At 31.4% G+C, this 24466-nt stretch overlaps 3 protein-coding genes across 3 annotated transcripts; all 3 read left to right on the forward strand.

Annotated features, from left to right (window-relative positions):
* Positions 1-6872: 6872 nt before the first annotated feature.
* On the forward strand, positions 6873-9466 carry LOC105975482 (putative 2-oxoglutarate-dependent dioxygenase AOP1). Its single transcript, XM_088823068.1, has 3 exons — positions 6873-7413; positions 7811-8132; positions 9052-9466. Exons 1-3 carry the CDS (start codon positions 7040-7042, stop codon positions 9304-9306), a joined length of 951 nt encoding a protein of 316 aa, XP_088679194.1. The 5' UTR covers positions 6873-7039; the 3' UTR covers positions 9307-9466.
* A 5582-nt stretch (positions 9467-15048) lies between these two features.
* LOC105975598 (putative 2-oxoglutarate-dependent dioxygenase AOP1) lies at positions 15049-16898 on the forward strand. Its single transcript, XM_013000795.2, has 3 exons — positions 15049-15640; positions 15814-16135; positions 16442-16898. The coding sequence occupies exons 1-3, from the start codon at positions 15267-15269 to the stop codon at positions 16688-16690; spliced, it is 945 nt and encodes a 314-aa protein (XP_012856249.1). The 5' UTR covers positions 15049-15266; the 3' UTR covers positions 16691-16898.
* A 4155-nt stretch (positions 16899-21053) lies between these two features.
* LOC105975481 (deoxypodophyllotoxin synthase) lies at positions 21054-23785 on the forward strand. The gene is made up of 3 exons (XM_013000679.2): positions 21054-21617; positions 22563-22884; positions 23329-23785. The coding sequence occupies exons 1-3, from the start codon at positions 21229-21231 to the stop codon at positions 23566-23568; spliced, it is 951 nt and encodes a 316-aa protein (XP_012856133.1). The 5' UTR covers positions 21054-21228; the 3' UTR covers positions 23569-23785.
* The last annotated feature ends 681 nt before the right edge of the window (positions 23786-24466 follow it).

Consider the following 24466-nt stretch of genomic DNA (forward strand, 5'->3'; position numbering starts at 1 on the left):
CTTAAAAAACTCCGAACTAACTGCCAGCTCTGCCACCACCCCCGCCGTCTATGACCGCCCCTCCACCGTCGACCTCACTAAAACCCTCGACTCGCCAAAATCTCACAAATGCCAAAACGAAGGGTACTAAACGCCCCCTTTCCTCTGTTCCATCTCTCCCAAGGAACTCCGCCCCCTTTATTTTTTTCACAATTTTCTAATTAATTGAGTTTGGGGTATTCTGCTTTATTTTAAATTAGGGATAATTTTGTCTTTTCATTAAATTTAGGAGTTAAATCTGATAAATGAGGCGATGTGCAGTATAAAGTACAACATAAGGGGTACTTGCTAATTATTATCACAAGATTTTTTTTTTATAAATTTGAAAAAGATATTAAATTGGTGTAATTTTACGAAATCTTAGGTGATTTTTGGTAAAAACTTATTTAAAATGTGAAGTTAGTGACGATTGTGAGTTAAGTGGGTATTACGTACGCTTATTTGTAAAAGTTGGAGATGTTTGTATATATGCTGAAAAATTAACTTAAATAGAAAACACAGGACACAACTGCTTAAAACAACTTAATCTAAGAGAAGCAAAAGTACAAGCTGATTCTGCAAACACCGCCTAAAAACAAATTATATTAGCAAAAAAAGCTCAAAAGTTGTTTCCAAAAGCTTTTGCAAACACCCCCTTAGATTTTGGTTGAGTTACGCTGTGACGGTAGTTAACTATAGGATGAGGTTTCGTGTAAGGAGAATTTTGGGCATATTAGTAACACATAAAAACTAAAAAGCACCATCATAATTCACCATTTTACGGTTGCTATATATTTATACAAATAACCACTCACTAAACACACATACAAATGTGCATGGGTTATTATATACGTGTATATCAATAGTATATAACTACATGGTATATTTTACCGAGTGTAGCATATGCAAACACCAATTAACCTAGGGCCAACCCTGACTGGTGACTACAAATATACAATTTTATTTAATTAAATAATATTGATTGATCGGACATATATAATATTATAGGATCAATTTTAATCTATAATATGGACAAAGATTTATATATATAATTAAAAGCCATGTTTTCTTTATTTATTCGGACAGAAAACACGATTGATTAATTTAAATTGGTGAATGGAATAAGACAGCTAATGTTCTATGTTTCTATTCGAGCAATCATTAACTAAATAAATCATATATGTACCTTTCTATATCATATATTATCTCTTCTGTTATATAAAAACACATCAATTAATTATGTCCAAAATAAATGACAATAATATGAAAAAGACACGTAATAAATATTTGATAATAAATGGGTCACATTCATCCAATGACTGATCGATCTGATGATGCATATTTTATTATTTAATTATTTTATTAAACCAAAAATCATAATAATAGTTTTGTGATAGTTGAGAAGGACATAATCTTCTAATAACTTAGGTTGGCCTTTCAAATTATGATGTCCTAATCCCAAATAAATTTGAAAAATGTATATTCCCCTTCAAAATATTATTTTAGTTGCATTTTGTCCAAAAAACCAATTTTTGAAGGGCATTGTGCAACAAAAATAACATTTTAAAGGGGCTACGTGCAAAAAAAAATAGAGTTTTTAAGGGGCAATATGTAACAAAAATAACATTTAAATGGGGCAACGTGCAACAATTCGAAAGAATAATCAATCGGAGTTTTGCTATGGGAGCAATGTACAACAAAAATAACATTTTGAGGGGGGAGGGGGGCATTCACTTATAAAAAATTTGAGGAGGCAAAATACGAAAATTAGAAATTTACATGGGGCTGTGCAATTTGCCCATATATGTACATATATATATATATATATATATATATATATATATATATATATATATATATATATATATATATATATATATAGGGTTAATGAGATATAACCCCCTCATTAGGAAAAATATTAGGACTAACTATCTTATATTATTTTTAAGGGTAAAAAGCATTTTACCCCCTGGACTTTGGGGTGTTTTGCACGGCGCCCCCCCAGCTTACAAAATTTGCACGTTTTTACCTGAACTCGTTAATTCGTTGCACGATGCCCCCTAAACTCAATTTTCCGGCAATTTGGACCGGAATGTTAAAACATGTGCTTTGAACGTGAGATTTTGAGGGGTAAATTCGTCCATTCACTTGCATCTTTAATATAAAATACAAATAGATATTAAAAAAAAAGAAAAAGAAAAAAGAAAAAAAGGAAAAAGAAGCTGTTATCCATTTGGCACAGGAAAAAGAAGCTGTCATCTTTTTTTTTTCTTTTTTCTTTTTATTTTTTTTAATATCTATTTGTATTTTATATAAAAGATGCAAGTGAAGGGACGAATTTACCCCTCAAAATCTCACGTGCAAAGCACATGTTTTAACATTCCGGTCCAAATTGCCGGAAAATTGAGTTTAGGGGGCACCGTGCAACGAATTAACGAGTTCAGGTAAAAACGTGCAAATTTTGTAAGCTGGGGGGGCGCCGTGCAAAACACCCCAAAGTCCAGGGGGTAAAATGCTTTTTACCCTATTTTTAATGGGTCAAATCTCTTCACAATTAGCAATTACTGAACTACCCTCATAATTTCTAATAGCAATGACCCCCCACTATTTTTCCCAAAGCTGCATATCTTCATCCGTTTCATCAAAATAATTTCTCCTCAATTTCCGCTACGGTGCTATATATATTTGTGCCAAGAAAATCGCCAAAAAAAATCTGCAAATATATCGGATCATTTCCCAGACGCAACAATGCCCTAGTTGCTACATTTCTTAAAAAAAAAAAAACAACAAATAACATTTGTATGAGAATCGTTGAGAAATACTGGTCAACAACAATGGTGAAAGGTAGCAAGAAGAAGATCAGACATGTAGTTTCCTATACACTCATCGCTCCTCTCGACGTCTATTAACCTAATTTATGTACATTTACCACATAATTTCTGTTTTTGACACCCTCTTCAGCGACTCCGAAGGACAAAATTGAGGTCTCCTACAGAAACGGTATACAACGGTACGCGACGACCATATGCGACGGTTCGGAATTCTTCCATGGTTGATTACTCAAAAATGAAGTTTGTAAACACGATTGTTTTTTAGATCTACACATCAATGGTCACACTATTTGTTGACTCATAAATATTTGTTTCCTATGAAATTTGTTTTATCAGAGTCCAAAACAAAGAAAAGATCAGTGTCGTCGAAACATAAAATATTGTAGTCATCTACACTCAGAGTCAACTATAAAATCGGTAGTTCACTATATTTCTCCCAAAGTCAACTATAAAAATTAGATAGTCAAATTTTACGATGTCAACTATAAAAAAATGGTAGTTAACTATATTGTTGCTAGAGTCAAGTACAAAAAATAGATAGTCAACTATAATTGTTCAAATGTCAACTATAAAAAAATTGGTAGTCAACTATAATTTTTCCATTAATTCACCATATTATTTTTCAATTTAAGATACTATAGTGTTATAAAATTGAATACTCATGATAAAAATCTCATCTTCATGAAAACATGAATTTCATAGAGTAGAAAATAAATTAATTTCAACTACCAAAAAATGAGATATAGAAGAAAAAGTACAGTAGTGAGAAGAAATATAGGGAAAAAAAAATGAAACAGAAACAACCGAGAAAAGATGAATTGAGGGAAGAGAAAGAAAAGAAAAAAATATGAGAAAAGAGGAAATTAGGAGGAGAGAGAAGATAGTAGAGAGGAGAGAGAAAAATAAGAAGAATAAAAGAACACATCAAATATTGAGGAAAATAAGGAAGAGAGAGAAATTAGAGATATGAGAGAAATAAGGAGAAGATAGAGAAAATTGGAGAAAAATATGGAAAAATGGCATAAAGGGCATTAACATAAGCTAGGGGGTTCATACAATTCAGAAAATATTAAATGAGTTTGTCTACAAATAGTCAATTATAAATTGGACCCGTACTATATTATTTTACCTAATGATGAGTTATCCATCATTTTCATATATATATATATATATATATATATATATATATATATATATATATATATATATATATATATATATATATATATATATATATATATATATATATATATATATATATGGAAAATTTGACAAAACTCCCCCATTATACAAGGTCATTACAATAGGTCCTTTTTCATTTTTATATATTTAAGATAAATCCAAAAATAACCATTATTAATTAAAACACTTAAGTAATACAATTATACTCCTAACTAATCCCACGATATATATTTTGTTTTTATATTAAAAGATATATAATATGTCTTCCATAAATATTGTATTTAACACATTCTTTAATTAATCCAACGATTCTCTGTCATTGATTTTGGGATTTCCGTTTCGGTGGAGTGGGAAAGTCTAATTCTTAGAATTTTTTTTGATGTGTGCATGATAGGATAATTGACGTTAAAGATACACAGAGTGGTTTTCTAAGGCGGTAGAAACTTCGGTAAATTATGTCGATATATTCGTGGGTTTGTTTAAAAGTTTATATAAAGTGGTTTTCATGTTTATGATTGTTTATACAAAGTGATTTTCATATTTATATAGTTGTATACACAAAGTGATTTTCATTTTTATATAGATGTATATACATAGTGGTTTTCATGTTTATATAATTATTTATACAGAGTGGTTTTCATCTTTACATAGTTGTAGACACATAGTGGTTTTCATGTTTATATAGTTGTACACATAGTGATTTTCATGTTTATATAGATATATATACATAGTGGTTTTCATGTTTATATAGCTATTTATATACAGTTATTTTCATGTTTATATAGTTATTTATACAAAGTAGTTTTCATGTTTACATATTTGTTTGTACACATATTTCTACACCATGATTTTAGAAACACAAAATTAAAAGAACATTAGTTATGGTATCAATTAATATTGAGATAAATTTATTAAAATTGTATATGCAAGAAACTATATAATTAATATATTAATATAGATACAATTACAGTACCCATACCCAGATTTTCCTTCTTAATCCAATTATTGAAAAGGGCAGGCAACAAATTTAAAATCCTCGGCCAAATTACATGGTCAAATGTTCAGAGAGATGTACGATTGACTTGTGTGTATATACTTGTTTATACACCATCTTTCTTCCCGATCTCCATTGTTTGAATGGATTTGGTGTAGACGGTGGTTACACGAGATTTTTTTTGGGAGCGTGATTTTGGGACAAAAATTTATGCAGGAGATATCGGTGTAGATTAGGGTGATTTGTGAGCGTGATTTGGAATTGATTTACCGTATTTTTAATTTTAATAATTATACTAATTAGTGAGGGCATATATGGTTTTTTCAGACTCATTGGATTTATCTCAAATATCATTTATAAATAAATAATTTATCAAGAATTAAAATCTCAACGAAGGGTGTTTGGCATATAGCCCCATATATATATATATATATATATATATATATATATATATATATATATATATATATATATATATATTTGTGTTTATAGTGCATTCAGCACATACAAATGCGCGTTACATTTAATTGTGGCACATCTATAACCGCGCCTCCTTAACGTGGACAATCGCAGTCAAACTCAAGCTATCATAACTTACAAGTTTAGATCGTTATCTTTTATTTTTGGGCAAATTACCAAAACCCCCCGAGGTAAGTCTGAATAACGGAAATTCCCCCCACGTTCTCGTAATTACGAAAACCCCCCTGAGTTATGCAGACATCTTACAAATCGCTCTAACGGTGTTAAACTCAATAGAATCTTTTTGATTCTCCCGAATATTCCTCCGATAATACCAATTTTGCCCTTGTACACGAAATTACCCTTAGGGGGGTAATTGTAAGCATTTTATTTAATGAGGGGTCATAAATATATACTCTTCATGAAATATATAAGTGTCTGCAAAATACTTATTTTTCTTAAACTAAACCCAAATATAATCAATCATTATGAATGTACAATGTCTTTTTATTGGATTAAAAAAATCAATAAATGAGATTTCAAAATTTAATTATTTTTTATATATAAAATTAAATATTTTACAATTCGAGAAATACAACCATGCATCATTCAAGCTAAAAGCATAAATCCGTATGAATACTCCTCTGGATAAATAAAATCAAATAAAATATATAAATAAAAAAAAAATAAAAAAATTATAATATCAAATTATCAATACAAATTACAAAGTAATAAATAAATTTATAAAAGCAATAAATCATCAAGTGAAAGGGATGTCAGGGGGGATTTTCGTTATTTAGGCTTACCTCAGGGGGGTTTTGGTAATTTGCCCTTTATTTTTTACATATTTAACAAAAGGATATAAGAGACATTTCACGTTGTCAGTTAAAAAAATTCGGTCAACCGTTAGTCAAGGGGGGTTTTCGTAATTACGAGAACGTAAGGGAGATTTTCGTTATTTAGGCTTACCTCAGGGGGTTTTTGGTAATTTGCCCTTTATTTTTAATTAGCCGTTGTCAAATCGACCTAATAGTTCATTTTATCAAAATCCAAAACAAGAAATCGGTTCGAAAATAGGAAGCCATGAAAGATTAAAAACCGACACACCTAAACAAAATAAGGCAAGGAAAGAACAAGGTACAAACGTTTTACGACCCTCAAATCGTAGTCGATTATGTATCCACGTAATAACTATATTGAACCAACCACCTACCTGATCTGTTAACCATGGTTGTAGCGGACACATGATTTTGTTTTCGTTGGGGCCAAATATACACTTAAAATTTTGATTTTTTTTTTTTGTCAAGGGACCATAATATTATAAACCTCGAAAAATAACAGATCTCTATATAATATGCAGAGGCGGTGAGGGGTCGTAGCCTCCGGTTAAGTAGGTTAGATTTGGATTCGACCCTTGATCGATACTAAAACCCATAACCTATCCTATATAAGACCACATAAACTCTATCTATCTATCTATCTAAGCTCAAATTTCTCAAAAAAAAAATTAAAAATAAAATAATAATAATAAAAATAATAAAGAAAATCAAGAATCATGGGTTCTCTAACTATTCCTGAACTTTTAGTAGTAGATTTCACAAAGGAGGAGATGAAACCAGGGTCAATTTCTTGGTCAACGTCGTGCAAAGAAATAAGAAGAGCCCTCGAAAACCACGGCTGTTTCGTAGCATTATACGATAAAATATCAACCCATCTTCACAAATCCATCTTCAAAGCAGCCGATGAATTATTCGATCTCCCGACAGAAGTTAAGATTCAGAACAAAAATGACAAGCCCTACCATGGATATGTGGGTCAAATGCCCATTGTGCCCCTGCATGAAGGCTTAGGCATTGATTATTCAACCACACTTGAAGGAGCTCAAGGTTTCACTAATCTCATGTGGCCTAACGGCAACGATTCCTTCTGGTACGCACCGTCTAACATTACCTGATTATATGGTTTTTTCGTAATTTACCCTTTATTTTTTTTTTTTTTGGAAATTTAGAATGCAAAAGAAATTCACAAATCGTTTTTTTATATCAAAATTGACATAATTCAGAAATTTAATTTGTTCCAATTTCTAGCCTTGGTTAAGGATTTTTTTTCAATATATAAATATCTCTAGTGTTTTTCAAATAACAGAAGGGTAAAAACGGATAAAATATATTTTCTGTGAGTTTAAATGGTCAAACACTGGTCAGAAAAAGGATTTTTATAATTATGCAAACATGAGGAGATTTTCGTAATTGTGCTTCGCTTCAGGGTTTTTTGTTTTTGTAATTTGCCTTATATTAAAAATCTTTATTTATTTTGTATTGGTTAGTGAGACATCGATGACCTTCGCGAAGACGGTTGCAGAGCTAGAAAAACTGGTGATCAAAATGCTATTCGAGAGCTACGGTGTGAAGAAGCACATCGAATCACATATCGAAGCAACGACTTATCTTCTTCGATTCTTGAAATATCGAGCACCCGAAGAGGGAGAAAGTAACATGGCTTTTCCCTCCCACACAGACAAAAGCTTTGTCACCATACTTTACCAGAATCATATTTCTGGTTTGGAAATTAAGGCAAGAGATGGCGAATGGATTAATGTCTCGTTCCCGCCTTCTTCGTTTGTCGTTATGGCTGGCGATGCATGCAAGGTATATATATATATATATATATATATATATATATATATATATATATATATATATATATATATATATATATATATATATATATATATATATATATATATATAATCATGTATATATCGAATTGAATTCGTTCCCGTTATATCGAATTGCTAAAAAAATTTTGTGTTATAAATATTACAAAAGAGCACCCTTAATTATGATGCATTTTTTTTCTTCAGTTTTTAGGGAGTATTTGCTAATAAAAAAGAATCGGATGGGTGGTTTTGCTAATATTTGTAAGTTATAACACGTCGATCTTTGAGTAAACACAGGGTGATGAATGCAATTAACCTCTATTATTAGGGGTGGAAATTGGAACGAAAATTCCTATTTCTGCAAACTGGTCCGAATTTTTCAATTTGGGAACAAAAAGTTTAAACTCCGTCCAATTTTTCCCAAACTTTTCAGATCGGAATCGGAATACATATGAGATTTCGATTTCGATTTCCATCCAATTCAAATTTCCAAAATAATTTTGAAAATTCCAAAAAAAATTTTCTGAAAAATAAACTTATAATACTAAAATTATTATGTAAGTTATATGTTTAGGTTACGAAAAATTTGTATTTTCCAAACTCCGCCGATTCCGATTCGATTTTTTCTTTCTTTCTTTCTTTTTTTTAAAAAAAAAATTTGGAACAAGTTTTTTCATTCAAATTTCCGAAATTCCCATTTTCAATTTTGTTTTTTGGAACAGAATTGGACTAGTTTTAAATTTCTGAAAATAATCTGATTTTTTTCTCCAAAAGTGCTAATTGCGATCCGATCTGTCCGATTTCCACCCATAAACCTTATTAATAATTATGTACATTATTTTGATGGAACAATGTACATATAGTTATTAACATTGCTAATTATTTTTTATTGTTTGGTAATTAATGAGGCATGGAGTAACAACAAGGTGCTTTCTCCAAACCACAAAGTAACATTGCACAAGAATGGAATTAAAGAGACAAGATACACAATTGCCCTATTCTCTTTCCTCAGCAAGATGGTTAAAGTGCCAGAGGAGTTTGTCGACGACGATGAAAATCCGTTGCAATTCAAGCCGTTTGTTCACGTCGATTTGTTGAAGTTTTACGACACGGATCACGGCCGAAGATCTCAGAACATACTTAAAGATTTCTGTGGTGTTTGAATGAATTTTATGTTTATTATATTTTTAGTTTATATGTATGTGTGTGTGTGTGTGTGTGTGTGTGTGTGTGTGTGTGTGTGTGTGTGTGTGAAGGGACTGAAAATATAATTAAGGAATAATGTATGTCTTGTGTAATATAATATTTATGGGTTTTTTATAAGCGGCACCCCTGTGGTAGATCTAATTATAAAAAATGTGCCCGTATTAAAAATATTAGCATCTACCTCCCTGTGTTCTTTAGTCAAAGCCAACAAAGCGTCGATAAGCATATCGCGTAATTCACTCGCGGCTTGCGTGAGTATTTCTTCGATTTTGCTTGTGAAATGACATAAATACCCTCTTGCAAATCAATATAAACTCAAGGGTAAATTACGACCACTCTGTGAGGTATGGTCGAATTACGAAAAAACCCTTATGTTTGGATAATTACAATCACTCCTCAACTATAAATCTTCTTAAACGTCCATCCTTGCGGTGTCAAATTTAGTGGAATCTTCTAGCTTATATGGAATATTCAACATGTGTTTTTTGGCTTGTATATATCAGATTGTGGTGCATCAGAAACTGCATTTTTGCACAAAACGAGTACAAACTAGAGAACATTCCATATAACCTAGAAGATTATGTTGAATTTGACACCATAACGGTAAACGTGTAAGAAGATTCATAATTGAGGGTAGTTATAATTATCCAAACATGAAGTGTTTTTTTTGTAATTCGACCATACCTCAGGGATGATTGTAATTTACTGTAAACTCAATGAAGTTTGATTTTAAATAAACCCCTAATTTACATAAGATCCTCAATTCTCCCCCTTCCTTCACCGGCTCCATGTTCATGCTCCTCCAAATAACTGTAGCCGGCGGCCACACCGCAACATCACCACCACCAGAGCCGGAGAACCATCACAAACACAAAACAACACCACAGGGCAGCGAAAAGAGGCTAGTACAGAACCCTTACCAAATCAGATCTGAATAACAAACAAGGAAGCCCGATTTTAAGTCATTAGGGGTAGGCTAAAAACATGCAACATATTCGACAATTCTCTGGCGGAATTAATTGATAATTTTTTTACTCAGAACTTATTCGACAATTAGACATTACACAAGGGCTCTGTGCAATTAACTCTACTATGTATTGCGTGTTCTTTCGTATCAACTTCTTGAAAATTTGTGTCAATGTGACCCTTGCTGTTAGTTGTCAGACTTTTGGCCTTAGCACCGTTCGGTCTAAACTCTGAAATTACAAAAACGCGACGCTTCACAGTTTAAATAATTATTACAAAACAAAAATGAATAAAAAAACAAAAAAGAATTAAAAAAACAAAAAAATAATAATAATAAATTCAGAACACGAGAAAGCATAGTCCACGACGGCAGCCATAATTTTTTTTAATAATTTTTTAAACTGGGAGGGGTGGTTTGTTTGTAATTTTCAGACTTAGATCAAACTGTGTTAAGGTAAAAGTTCTGAAAACTAACGCGATGGCCGCATTTAAGCCAATTATTCAAGTACACGGGGGCAAATCGATGCAATCAAGAGTAAAACGGGATAAAGTTATATCAAGCCAAAGTACAAGGGGGAAAGTGGAATTTACCCTATAATCTTTATACTAAGAATTAGGCAAAATCTCACTACTGGTCCATCATCTTGATATTTAGTTCCATTTTAGTCCTTCATTTAACAGTTGTATCATTTTCATCCTTCATTTTTACGATCCATCTCATTACAATTTCTTGGTATAAAAGATGATTAACTTATGAAAAAAATAATAAAATATATATTATTTACTAACGGAATTTCTTTAAGATTCGATGGAATATTCTTTGTTAATATTTTTTAATATTATGAAAACAAAAAATTAATTTAAAATTTTAAAAATAATATTATTGGCTTCAAGAAGCATATGAATTTTGTGAAAGCCAATTCCAATAGGGACATATATATAGCTTAGATATATACGAGAGTGTAGGTTTACGCAGTGCACCTATATTTATGTTCAAATTTATATATATAGCTTGATGAATGTATGATACTTAACTCACTTATTTTCATTTTCATTTAAGTAAAAATATTATTAATTTCCCTGTGCCAATCATTATAATTCCTATTTTTATATTTCAATATGGAAAAACAAAATCCAATATCTAGATGACAATATGATATTACCAAAAACTATTGTCATACAATTGGCCAAAAAAAGAATTATATATAAATAATAACCTCTCATTATTGTTTTCCTTGTTACCAATAATGCATGATCAAAGAGGGGACCAAAATTTGTAAGATAAAATAGTGTTATATTTAATTTGTGAAATGTAGTAGGTTAATATATAAACATCAAAATATATATTTTATTAACATGTCACCTCCCAATTAATACTTAAATTATTTACATATAATTCTTATTCATATATCATGAAAAAGAAATCCAATGCTACATGACAATATGATCTTAACAAAAAAATTGTGATACTTGTCTAAGAAAGAATAAATTAAAAAAAAACCTCTCAAACCATTATTGTGTTGTCATATTTGTTCTTACCTTAAATTTAAATGCGACTAGCTAATGATCGACAACATTTGGTCCATTCAATATTATTTTGCTCGTCACGAATTACGTAATTATTAAGAGGGGACCGAAAAACGTAACCGTAGAAGATGGTTGAATCTCGATAAACTAATGTTAAAAGTACTAATTACACATCATCTTCTTACGTTAATCGCTAATTGGTTTGACATTAACGAAGTTATTGTCATACTTTGTCATGAAAGAAACCCATAGAATGAATCGATTTGTCTAATATAATAATGTACAATTTGGATTTATTTTATTTGCAATTGAAGCTAAGGGGACCAATATTGATAAGGATTTATTTTTTTAGTTATCTTATTTGGTTGATTAGACTAGATGAATTGACATATAATTTAAGGGAAAATATAAATAAATAAATAAATAAAAAAAAAAATCAAAACCTCTCAATAATTTATGTTACGAGGGAAAAATTATAGTTTTCATCCCTCAAGTTTGCATGTTTTCAAAATACATTTGATTCCTCATGTTTCAATAATTTAACACTTTTGGTCTTCTCCGCCAATCACCGTTAGTCCGTCAATTAAGGTAGTCATGTTTCAATAATTTAACACTTTTGGTCTTCTCCGTCAATTCACCGTTAGTCTGTCAATTAAGGTAGTGGTGGACACATGCTTGATTCCGTTAGTTTTAACAGAAACTTGACGAAAAAGACTAAAAATGTTGAATTTTTCAAACATAAGAAGAGACCGAATGTGTTTTTCGTTAAATTCGGGGACCAAATGTGAAATCAGTGCAAACTTGAGGGATGAAAACTGTATTTCTCTCTTAATAACCATGTATCTTGAAATTAATTTTGGAAACAAATTACTCTGGTGTATTTCGCCAATGTAACATCTGCAGAACCTCATTTTCGTACGGTCTCATCCACCAACCGTATCATTAGTGATGTCAGAATTTAGTTTCAAAATAATCTTGATTAAGACTCAATTTGGTCCCTCCCCTATTTGGCACTTGGTCTCGATTAAGACAATTTGGAGGATCGATCCAATCATCATTTCATATAAGAATTAACTAATTAAAACTAAAACTAACCAAATCTCTAATTATATATATTTTTTAAATTGTCGTTAGAAATAGGGTCAAATAGCTCTTGACTAGGATCCTAGTGTACCTAATAAAACACCACGAATATCTTCGTGTCACAGTCTATGATCTGCTACACCTGGTGAAAAACACTGAGTAATTTTGCACCATAAGCTATACAAATAAATAATAACTACCCACTAAGCGCACACACATAAATGTGTGTAATTATGTGTATATCAATAGTGTAGGATTACCGATATATTTCACCAAGTGTAGCATCTACAAAACTTTCGTTCCTTATCATTCAAAATTTGATCCACATTATTATTTCCATGTGGCTAATTATTGTTAATTAAGTAAACCCGTGATGGCCCGTGAAATTAAAGAAAAATAGGAAAAGTACAAAAATATACCTCTCAAATAATCTAAATTTTTGGACCACCTTTGCATCATGATATAATTAACAAATATTCTCTCAATTATTATTAGAGTTTTTAGCACTAACCGTCCCTGTGTAATCTCTATTTGCCATAAAAATCCATGTATTAAAAATATTAGCAAATACCCCCTTATAAAAGTTAGTCAAAGTCAACAAGGTCCATGCGAATTGATCGTGCAATACACTCGCCACAAATGCGGCTGGGGGTTGATTTTTTGACTGAAAAGTCTGGAATACCCTTTTTAAATTAATTTTTTTGCAAATAAACCCCAAAATGAAGTTTTTAAAATTTTCAATTCAGTAATTTCCATTTTCAAAAGGCCCTCTTCTTCCTTAAGTCAAGGGCTGATTTGTAATTTTCCTAAAATACACTAACATAGCTGAGCCACCGCTCTCCTTCAAGAAAACACCTCTCCAGCCTCACCTTCCTCTGTACCCTCAGCCTCCGCTTCAACCATATCCCCCTTCCGCACCACCACTCCAACATTTTCTCCGACGAAATTCGATTCGGTTTGGAGCTTTTCCGCCCATGTTTTAGAGCTTTTTAACCACACCAAATCGGTGTTCAGGGAGAGCGCAAGGCTGAAGAGGGTTTCCTTCTTGTTTTTTTTTTTTCATTTATTTTATTTAAAATTAAATTATTGTTTAGTATTTATTAGGATAGTTTTGTCATTTGACGTAAGTCAACAAACAATTTTGAAGTAAGGGGCAGTGTGCCTTGCAAAACATAATATAGAGGGTTATTGATAATTTGCTGAACACGAGAATTTTTTTGGCAATTAGAGATTACACAGAGCTGGTTGGTGCTAAAAAAACTCTTATTATTATTAACAAATATTATCCGCTAAAAAAAACACAAAATATAGATTGATGATCTTTCAAATCCCGTTACCATCATAGAGTAATCTTGGGTTGGTAATACGTACGCCTCGATCTTGTTTTGGTTTTCGGCTTTTTGCTTTAAATATCCGACAATTACGACGTCAAAATTACTCTTGCATTAAACAAAATGTCGTCATTTTTAAATATTTTTTTGGGAAAATTCCAGTTTTCATCGCTCAAGGTTGCACCGATTTCACATTTGGTTCCTCGTGTTTCAATAATTTAACACTTTTGGTCATTTCGTCAATTTACCGTTACTCCTTCAGTTAAGACAGTGATGCCATGGGCACACGCTTGATTTCATTAGTTCTAATGAAAAATTGACGGAAGTGACTAAAAGTGTTGAAGTTTTGAAACATGAGGGACCAAATATATTTTTTGTGAACATGTGGACCAAATGTGAAATCGGTGCAAATATGAGGGACCAAAACTGTATTTTGCCCTTTTTTTTTAAATTCAAAATGGCGTCAATTCTCTCTTTCCTTTCGATTCACATAAATCAACTGAGTCAACTCCACTCTCTTTCCTTAACACCGTTTGGTCTAAGATCTAAGATTACAAAAACGTCACCCCTCTAAGCTCTGACCTTTTTGTAATTTTCAGACCTTAGACCAAACGGTGTTAAGGTCAAAGGATTGAAAACTTGCAAATGCCACGTTCAGACAAATTTTTAATTACATGGGAGCAAATTGATGCAATCGAAAGTAGAAGGGGGTAAAGTGATAATGAAGCAAAGTATAAGGGGGAAAAGTGGAATTTACCCTATTTTATATTCATTAGTTCGTCTAACGAATACACAGTTGTCTTTAATCATAGACAATAACATACCCAACAATTAATTAATTTACTATTGTTAGACATAATTTAATTAGCTGCAGTGCATGATTAATCTTGGAAAAATTAGATATCTTCGCTATATCAGTTCCTATCTCACCTTTCATTCATCCAACACAAAAATTAAAAAGAAAAAAACAAATTTAAATTAAAAAAAAAACAAAGAAAAAACCACCAATCATGGGTTCTTTGGAAAATCCTACTCTTCCAATAATAGATTTCTCGGAGAAAAACTTGGAGCCCGGTTCACCATCTTGGTTCACCACCGCGGAAAAAGTCGTCCATGCCCTCGAAGACTACGGTTGCTTCATCGCAACCTATAGCAAATTCTCGCCGGAGATGCACCGATCCATTTTCGGCGTTTCCGAACAACTCTTCGATCTTCCGACGGACGTCAAAATCCTCAACACCTCCGGAACCCCGTCACACGGGTACGTCGGGCAAGAGCCCATAATCCCGTTGTACGAGGGTCTCGGTATCGAGAACGCAACAACTCACACTGGAGTCGAGACTTTCACGTCTCTCTTGTGGCCCTCCGGAAACCACCATTTCGGGTATTTCGCAATTTTTACTATTTTCCTTATATACGTATCTACTGAAGTTTTAATTGATTTCGTAAGGAATCAGCAGCCAACCATAAAAAGGGTAAAATGGTAATTTTAACACTAGAATTTATTTTTTTTTTTTTTTTTGTAATTTTCGCTTTTGTTTTGTTTTGTTGAAAAAGTGAAACTGCACTTGAATACTCGAGGCTAGTGGCGGAACTAGAGCAAGAGGTGATGAGAATGGTGTCCAAGAATTACGGAATTGAGGATAGCTACCAATCATTGGTCGGAGCAACCTCGTACCTTCTTCGGTTCATAAAATACCGAGCGCCGGGAAAAGACGAAACAGGTCTAGGTATCGTGCCTCACACCGACAAGAGCTTTATGTCCATTCTTCACCAACGCCAAGTGAAGGGCCTCCAAATTCAGACAAAAAATGGCGATTGGTTACTTGTCGATCCATCGCCTTCATATTTCGTAGTCATGGCGGGCGACGCTTGTATGGTATGTATATATGTATATACATGCAATCCCCTAATAAATACATATATATTACTTTTGTAATTTAATTCAGATTTTAATTTGGGGGTTATCAAATTAAATCAAAGTCATATACTTATGTGGGCCCCCCCACTCACACAGCAAACTGAACTGATGCTACATCAAGTGAAATACATCAGATAGTAGTGTCTGAATGTTCATCCATTAAAAAAACAAAATGCGTTGAGTGGATGAACGGTCGAACCAATCGAACCAACGTAACTCTTTTTTTTTAATTTTTTTATTTTTATTTTTATTTTTTATGTGTAGGCGTGGACTAACGGCAGGATTGAACCTTCGAAGCATCGTGTGATAATCGATGAGGGGAGTGAAGACAGATACTCGCTCGGGCTGTTTACGTTTATTAAGGATGTTAAAATACAAGTGCCCGAGGAGCTAGTTGACGACGATAATCCGTCGAGGTTTAAGCCGTTTGATCATTACAAATATATCCACTTCTATTACACTGAGGAGGGCAAGAGATCAAAGTGTCCTATTAAGGATTATTGTGGAATTTGAGATTTATATATAATTAATATGTTATTTTATTTTATGTTTAATTTGGTATGTTTTAATGTATTGATTTGATGGAGGGTGTTGTTATATTATTAATTTCGGGCAAATTATGTATTTATCTACCAGGCTTGAACTTGGAGTATGAACTGGTTGTATCTAATGTACGTATTGTATTATAATGATAATGAAAAGCTTGAAGTGTTATTTATGACATGTAATCTTTGGACCTAAAGCATGAATTTTGAGAATTTGAACTATCGGAAAAACATTTTTAAATCGAGCAATTATTTATAAATTTAAAAAGAAGTCAAAAACAATTTCTCGAATGTAAAATTTGTTCAGAAATTTTGGGTAAAATAAAGGGCTGGGAACAAAAATTAGGAAGAAATTGAGTACAAACGAGTGAAGAATGATGCACACCTTTTATACATAATCAAATGGGTATTTTGGTCTAAAATTTTCCAACGTCTAGTACAACGGTCAGTCAAGAATTAAAAAAGGACAACTTTTGTAACAGAGATGGACGACAGGGGTTGTTTTGTCACATTTCATAATATATGGTGTATATGCGACAGTGATGAAAGTACATGGGTGCAAACTATATGTACTGAACCCTATTTTATATTTTATGGGAAAAAATGCACTTCACCCCCTATAAATTTCACATTATTGCACTTTCCCCCCTAAAAATTCAAAAAATGGATACTTCCCCTGCAAAATACTATTTTGGTTGCACATTGCCCCAGAAGCCAATTTTTGGAGGGCATTGTGCGACAAACATATTATTTTAAAGGGACACCGTGGAAAAAATAGTGTTATTAAGGAGCAACATGTAACAAAAATAACATTTATAAGGGCAACGTGCACAAAAATACTCACTTCCGATGAATAATCCATCAGAGTTTTGTTGTAGGGGCAATGTGCAACAAAAATAACATTTTGAAGAGGGGCATTCACTTTTAAAATTTTTGAGAGGATAAAGTGCAAAAAATAGAAATTTACAGGGGGTACGGTGATATGCAATTTGCCCTATTTTATATACTAGTAAGTGACACGTGCGTTGCACGTGGTTCATGATCTTCATTAATTATTTATATATTTATTAATTAATAATTTATTCGATTAAAATTAATAGCGGTACTATAAAAAATATTTAATAAAATTATAAATACTGAAGCTTATTCCACTAACACTATATATATAATTAAAAATTGTACAATTTCGATTTTATTTTTTGAATGTAAATTTTGTTGTCATATTATTTTGCTTGATCTTGAGTTGGCACATAGTTCCAAAGAAAAATAAATAAAACAAATCTTTATATTTGTTCTTGAATTTGCATAAGTGATTTCTCTTCGTAACATAAAGTTATATATTATTGTAATATTTATTATTCTTCCTCTTCGAACTAACCAACTTTTGTTTACACTCGTATTTGGAAATTCTAGCATCGTCATTTATTTAAGCGATTTGCATTATTTAGTCAAAATAATTTTATACGATCAATTATTTTTATTTCTATTTGTTTTTATTTAACATGGTGATTTATCTAAAAACTAAATTAGAAACAATTAGAGACAAAATCAATTATACCCTCTCTGTGCAAAAATCGTTATGAATACACTGCAGATACACATACACGTACACATATTACAAGAATAACAAAATGAACTTATATTAGGCATACATTTACAATTGAGATGTTATTACTTATTAGTCTTTATTTAAATCCCTTTATTACATGGATTATAAATTATTTTTCAAGTTTTTCTTTAAATAACAGAAAATTAATTTTATGAATAAATAATTAGATGAGTCTACTTCAAAAATAATTATCCAAAAGAAATTATGAAAGTATGATTAAATGCAAGTAGTAACTGAACTGAGCCTTCAATTATTGACTCAATGTAAGAATTTCACTCAATCCTATAAGACTTGAATGGTAGTCACTTGAAGATTTGCTTTGAAATCGAACAATACACTCTACGAATGGAAGTTTTTAATTTGTTTACGCAATATTTTTTTTACGTCCCTATTTACATGAAATTTCAGTTAGTCCTATAAGACCTTCTTCTTCCCCTATATACGCTCTAAGTAGCCACTTAAATGGTAGTTTTATGAAAACCTCTCTAAGCGAAAGGTGTTCTTTTTGTACCCTTGAATCAAACAAAACACCATCATGTCGGTTACTGTATTCATGTTCATGCTAGCTAATTAATTTCTATTTGCTAATTGATTTGTATTTACTGAATTATTTTACAAACTTAATTCCAAGTGTATTTTGTCCATAAAAAAATAGAAGAAACCCCTCTCGACATTCTCGCTTTTATAAAACTAAAAAAAAATAATTATAAGGAAGTTGATGCCAATAAAATAACCTAAAGAAATTTTCAACAAAAAAAATAAAAATAAAGTAATGTTGAATGCAATAAATCTTTTTAAATAGACTATGGAATTTAAGATCCCCATCCCAGCAATATAAGAAACCAGTACTACAGATGGTTGCAACATAGAAATTAAGAGTCAAATTCAACTTGCATAATGCAATTTATTATCATCCAAGTCTTTTGTTTTAAAATAGATTATGGAATTTAAAATTCCTATCATCCCCAGCAACATCAGAAACCGGTAATATAGATGGTAGCAACATAGAAATTAAAAGTCGAATTCAACTTACAGTACGAAATTTATTATCATCCGAACTTTCTATTTATAATCTTCAACTAAATTTAATCCATTCGACCAAATGCTAGATATAATTTAGAAAAGTCTAGTAGAAAGTGATAGTGCATATCGATGATGTAAATAACTTTTTGAATGAGATATATTTGTCCAAACTTAAATTTAATGATTATAGAAGATGAAATTATATGTTCCACTTTAAGATGCATGAAGATATTTATCAATTACCGAGCGAAGATCTAAATACAACAGTTTAACAATTATTATTCTATCAAATGAATATAAACGAATGGAGCAAGAGGAAATAATGTTGCATCATTCTCCTTTTTATATATTTAATTGCTGACTGTCCAAATTCTTATCAATTCCTAAACGAAGTCAATTACTTTTATTCATGTCTGTATAATAATTAATCGTATTTATCTTTGATGATTGTCCAACTTCTAACCAATGTAACACTTACCCCTTAAAGTATCATTTAAAATATAATAATACCCTTAATATATATATCTCATTTTTTATTGGATAAAAATAATCGAAAAATGATGCTATAAATTTAATCAATTAAAAAGTCGATGTAATATATTTAAAATTTAAATATTATCTTTCCTCGATACAATAAATAACATAAAAACTAATTCTTATTCTTTATATAAAATTGAAAAGTAAATAAAATTAAATTATTAGACATATATTAAAAATATATATTTAGATATTATGAGTAATCAGATACTTGAAGAAATTAATGAATTAAAATATATTTAAATAATTAAGAATACAATTTATTATTCATTGATTTCTTGGAAAGCATTGATTTTTTTAATAATATTTTGCAATTATTATTTTTCAATATCTATATGTGTGTATATACAGTTCTTTATTAGTCTTTTTGTTCAATAATATAATGTTTAGTTTTTGGTAAATTTTATTTGGTCAATAAAAAATAGCTTATATGTTAGTACATCTATGTTACCAATGGAAGACAATATTTATTCAATTTTAACATATTATCTTTTTAATAAGATAATTGAATTATTTGCCAATTATTTTATATAATAATAATAATAATAATAATAATAATAATAATAATAATAATAATAATAATAATTATTATTATTATTATTATTATTATTATTATTATTATTATTATTATTATTATTATTATTATTATTATTATTATTATTATTATTATTATTATTATTATTATTATTATTATTATTATTATTATTATTATTATTATTATTATTATTATTATTATTATTATTATTATTATTATTATTATTATTATTATTATTATTATTATTATTATTATTATTATTATTATTATTATTATTATTATTATTATTATTATTATTATTATTATTATTATTATTATTATTATTATTATTATTATAAGGTAGAAGTTTATTTTTACCCTTGATGTGTCCTTTAGCTATTGGTTGTTTTAGAGGGTATTTTAGGACAACCAAAAAATGGAAGAAACCACCGTATTATTCCCACTTTTATTAGTAGTATAGATTAGTATCAGTTCTTTAAAATATGTAATTAATTTTGAAATGCGACAAGTCTTACTTAATTAGTAGACATGATTTATCACTAAAGACAAGTAATCATAATCATAATCATAATCATACTCAACTAGTCATTGACTCATTATAATCAATTCAAAAGTCTATTAATATATAGATTATATATGTTAATAACATCAAATATAAATTCTGGTAAATATTAATATATAGATTATATATGTTAATAACATCAAATCTCCTTATAAGTATGATGACAATATTACACAATCAGAAGCATTAATCTAAATTAAACCAAACCCCTGATCAAGAAATATAGTCAATCATTATACAATGGGTTCTCTTGATCAACAATCTAATAAGCTCCCCACAATAGAATTCAACCAAGAAAACATGACACCTGGCACAAATCCCTGGAAATCAACCTCGGATTTGGTCCGACAAGCCCTGGAAATGTACGGATGTTTTGTGGTATCCTACGAGAGCAACATCGGTTCGGAGCTGCACGCGAAGATTTTCGACGGCGGCCTGTCGGAGGAGCTGTTTGGTCTCCCACTTGAAACTAAAAAGAAGCACATTTCGAAATTCGCAGGTTTCGGTTACGGTGGGAATTATTCGGTTATGCCGCTCTTTGAATACTTTGGGATTGAAGATGTTGCAACTCTTGATGCTGCACAAAAATTCACCACCCTCATGTGGTCTCAGGGCCATGATAAATTCTGGTAAATATTAATTCTTCTTCATTTTTTATACATATATTTCACCCCTTTATACATATAGTGTATAGGGTAAATTACGGTCGCCCCCTCAGGTAAGGTCAAATTATGAAAAAAATCACGCATGTTTGGGTAATTAACCATCCCTCAACTATGAATCTTCTTACACGTCCACCGTTGTACTATCAAATTTAGTGGAATCTTCTTAATTATGTAAAATATTCTCTAGTTTGTACCTGTTTTACCCCATTCGAACTCCACATTTTGAACTAAGATGATCGTAAGATGTGTCTCTTGCCTTGTAAATATCAGATTGTGCTGCATCAGAAACTGCATTTTTGCACAAAACGAGTACAAACTAGAGAACATTTTACAGGATCTAGAAGATTATGTTGAATTTGATACCATAAGGATGAACGTGTAAAGATTCATAGTTGAGGGTGGTTGTAATTACCCAAACATGAGGGCTTTTTTTCGTAATTTGACTTCACCTCAGGGGGTTGCCGTAATTTACTATATATTCTATTCTGTAGATTTTTTTTAATATAAATAAAGTATATCATTAAATGGTCATTGAGACGCCACACCGCATCATCGGGTGATTTTTAACCATTGATGGGGTGAACTAGCCACCCACTAAGTACACATACACATGGATATGTGCAGATCAACGGTTTAATAATCACCCGATATATTTCACCGAAAGAGTGATTAATTACCTCACTACCACCTTAAGTTTTTAGATAAAATAGTTATTCAACGTGGTATGAAAGTCAACCCGGCCAAATGATGGTCTGGTCCTAGATTAGAATTCTATTTCCACCCGTAAAAAAAGATTTACGTGTAAGACTTTAAAAATGTAATACGCCTGTACGTGAAGGTGTATAAAATATGTTTGTTGATATGTTTGTATTTTTTACATAACTAACATTATTTCTCTCCATTTTACAGTGAGACAATATACTCGTACTGTAAATTGCTGTCGGAATTGAACAAAACGGTTGTTAAAATGGTGGCCGACAGCTACGGTTTGGAAAAATACTACGATCCGCTAATGGAGTCGTCGTTCTACATGACGCGGCTCATGAGGTACAACTCGCCGGGCGAGAACCAGTGCAGTATTGGTATTGTACCTCACAGGGACAAGAGCTTTATTACAGTAATCGGGACAAACGAAGTCAAAGGTTTGGAGATCGAAACTCGTGGTGGTGATTGGATTGATTATGAGCCATCTCTTGGAAAATTCATTGTCATTGCAGGTGAACCATTCATGGTGAGATTCCTCAATTTTAATTTTGAGTTTTTAGCACTAACCACCCCTGTTTAATCTCTAATTGCTGAAAATACCCCCATATTAAACAAATTAGTAAAGACCCCCTATAAAAGTTAGTCACATTCAACAAGGTCCCTGTGAGTTGATCGTGCAATACACTCTTAAAAAGACTTGAATACCCTTTTGATTAGAAATTTCATAAATAAGCACCAAAATGAAGTTTTCAGCATTTTTAATGCAGTCCCTTCTATTTTAAAAAATGCCTTCTTCTTCCTTAAGTCAGAGACTGATTTGCAATTTTTCCAAAAATAATTGAATATAGCTGACCGCTGCTCTCCTTCCGGCGAACATAGTATGATTTTTCGATTCTCGACGATATATACATGTATAAAATTAAATTTAATAACAAAAATGAATAGTAATAATTTGAAAACTTTTGGCAAGGCATGGAGCAATGGAAGAATATATAGCCCGCTCCACAAAGTCGTCGCTAAAGGAAGCAAGGAGAAACATTCCGTCGGAGTTTTCTCTTTCATCGGAGGTGTTCTGCAAGTGCCAGATGAGCTCGTCGACCATAATAATCCATTGAAATTCAAATCTTTCCGTCACTTGGAGTTCGTCGAGTATTGCAAGGAAGGTGGCGCCAAAATGGAAGGAGCCATCCAAAAATACTGTGGAATATAATTCATAATTTGACTGCAGTATGTATTATTGTTTTAAGTTACACTTTGGGTGTGTGTGATTTGTGTGAGCGGGTGAACTTTGTGCTTCCCTTTGTGTTTTCTGTGCTATACTTGCCGTGAAAAATGAATGCTTATCGTGTAGCTCGAAAAGTCAACTCCTACAAATTATATTAATGATCGCGTGGATAATGAAGATTTGTTTTTATGTCGAAGTTGAATTAACGGGGCCGTCAAGTATCCGATACACACCGAGTCTCCCGCTTCCGCGATCAATAATCATATTTTTTAATTCACAAAGATTTGGTTTTATTTGAAATTAAATTATCACCTAGATTATATCTAGTGATTAGGGAAACGTTAACAGCAATTCAGCTAATCACTTTCATAATTACAAAAAGTAAACTGCAATAAGTACCCCTGTATAATTTTAAAATATTATAAAACTCCCATTGATAAATAAACAAGCAAAATCCCTCATGTGATTTTTTTTAAATAACACACTTCCCATTGTGATTTTATTGGTTGACCAGAGGTAAGAGGACAAGTCTACCCTTGAATAAATAATATAAAATCAGAATAACATAAAATAGAACCATTTACTCTCCAACACTGGCGCTGTCGACGATGGTGATGAGCCACCTTTTTTGCCGTTCTTCTACTCACCACTGTCGCCGCCATTGTTGCTGCCGTCGTAGGAGATTATGCAGAGGTGAGGTGGAGATGAAGATGATTAATAGACGAGAGGAGATAGAGAGGAGAGGAGAGAGGGCTAATTGTGTCATTTTACATTTAGTCAATGGCACAATGCCCCCGACGCGAGATTGTGTGACTCAATCGCAATTTGTTCGACCCTACACTCGGTGATAAATACCGGGTGGGTCTTCTGCTGCCACGTGTCT

The sequence above is a fragment of the Erythranthe guttata genome, chromosome 9 (assembly GCF_056151865.1).
Source record: "Erythranthe guttata isolate IM_541 chromosome 9, IM_541, whole genome shotgun sequence".
Classification (NCBI taxonomy): Eukaryota; Viridiplantae; Streptophyta; class Magnoliopsida; order Lamiales; family Phrymaceae; genus Erythranthe; species Erythranthe guttata.

Excerpts from the sequence above, each read along its gene's own strand:
- LOC105975482 (XM_088823068.1), top strand. The coding sequence starts at position 7,040 with ATGGGTTCTCTAACTATTCCTGAACTTTTAGTAGTAGATTTCACAAAG. Across the intron at positions 7,414-7,810 it reads AACGGCAACGATTCCTTCTG|TGAGACATCGATGACCTTCG; the intron begins GTACGCACCGTC and ends TGTATTGGTTAG. Across the intron at positions 8,133-9,051 it reads TGGCTGGCGATGCATGCAAG|GCATGGAGTAACAACAAGGT; the intron begins GTATATATATAT and ends GTAATTAATGAG.
- LOC105975598 (XM_013000795.2), top strand. The coding sequence starts at position 15,267 with ATGGGTTCTTTGGAAAATCCTACTCTTCCAATAATAGATTTCTCGGAG. Across the intron at positions 15,641-15,813 it reads TCCGGAAACCACCATTTCGG|TGAAACTGCACTTGAATACT; the intron begins GTATTTCGCAAT and ends TTGTTGAAAAAG. Across the intron at positions 16,136-16,441 it reads TGGCGGGCGACGCTTGTATG|GCGTGGACTAACGGCAGGAT; the intron begins GTATGTATATAT and ends TTTTATGTGTAG.
- LOC105975481 (XM_013000679.2), top strand. The coding sequence starts at position 21,229 with ATGGGTTCTCTTGATCAACAATCTAATAAGCTCCCCACAATAGAATTC. Across the intron at positions 21,618-22,562 it reads CAGGGCCATGATAAATTCTG|TGAGACAATATACTCGTACT; the intron begins GTAAATATTAAT and ends TCCATTTTACAG. Across the intron at positions 22,885-23,328 it reads TTGCAGGTGAACCATTCATG|GCATGGAGCAATGGAAGAAT; the intron begins GTGAGATTCCTC and ends ACTTTTGGCAAG.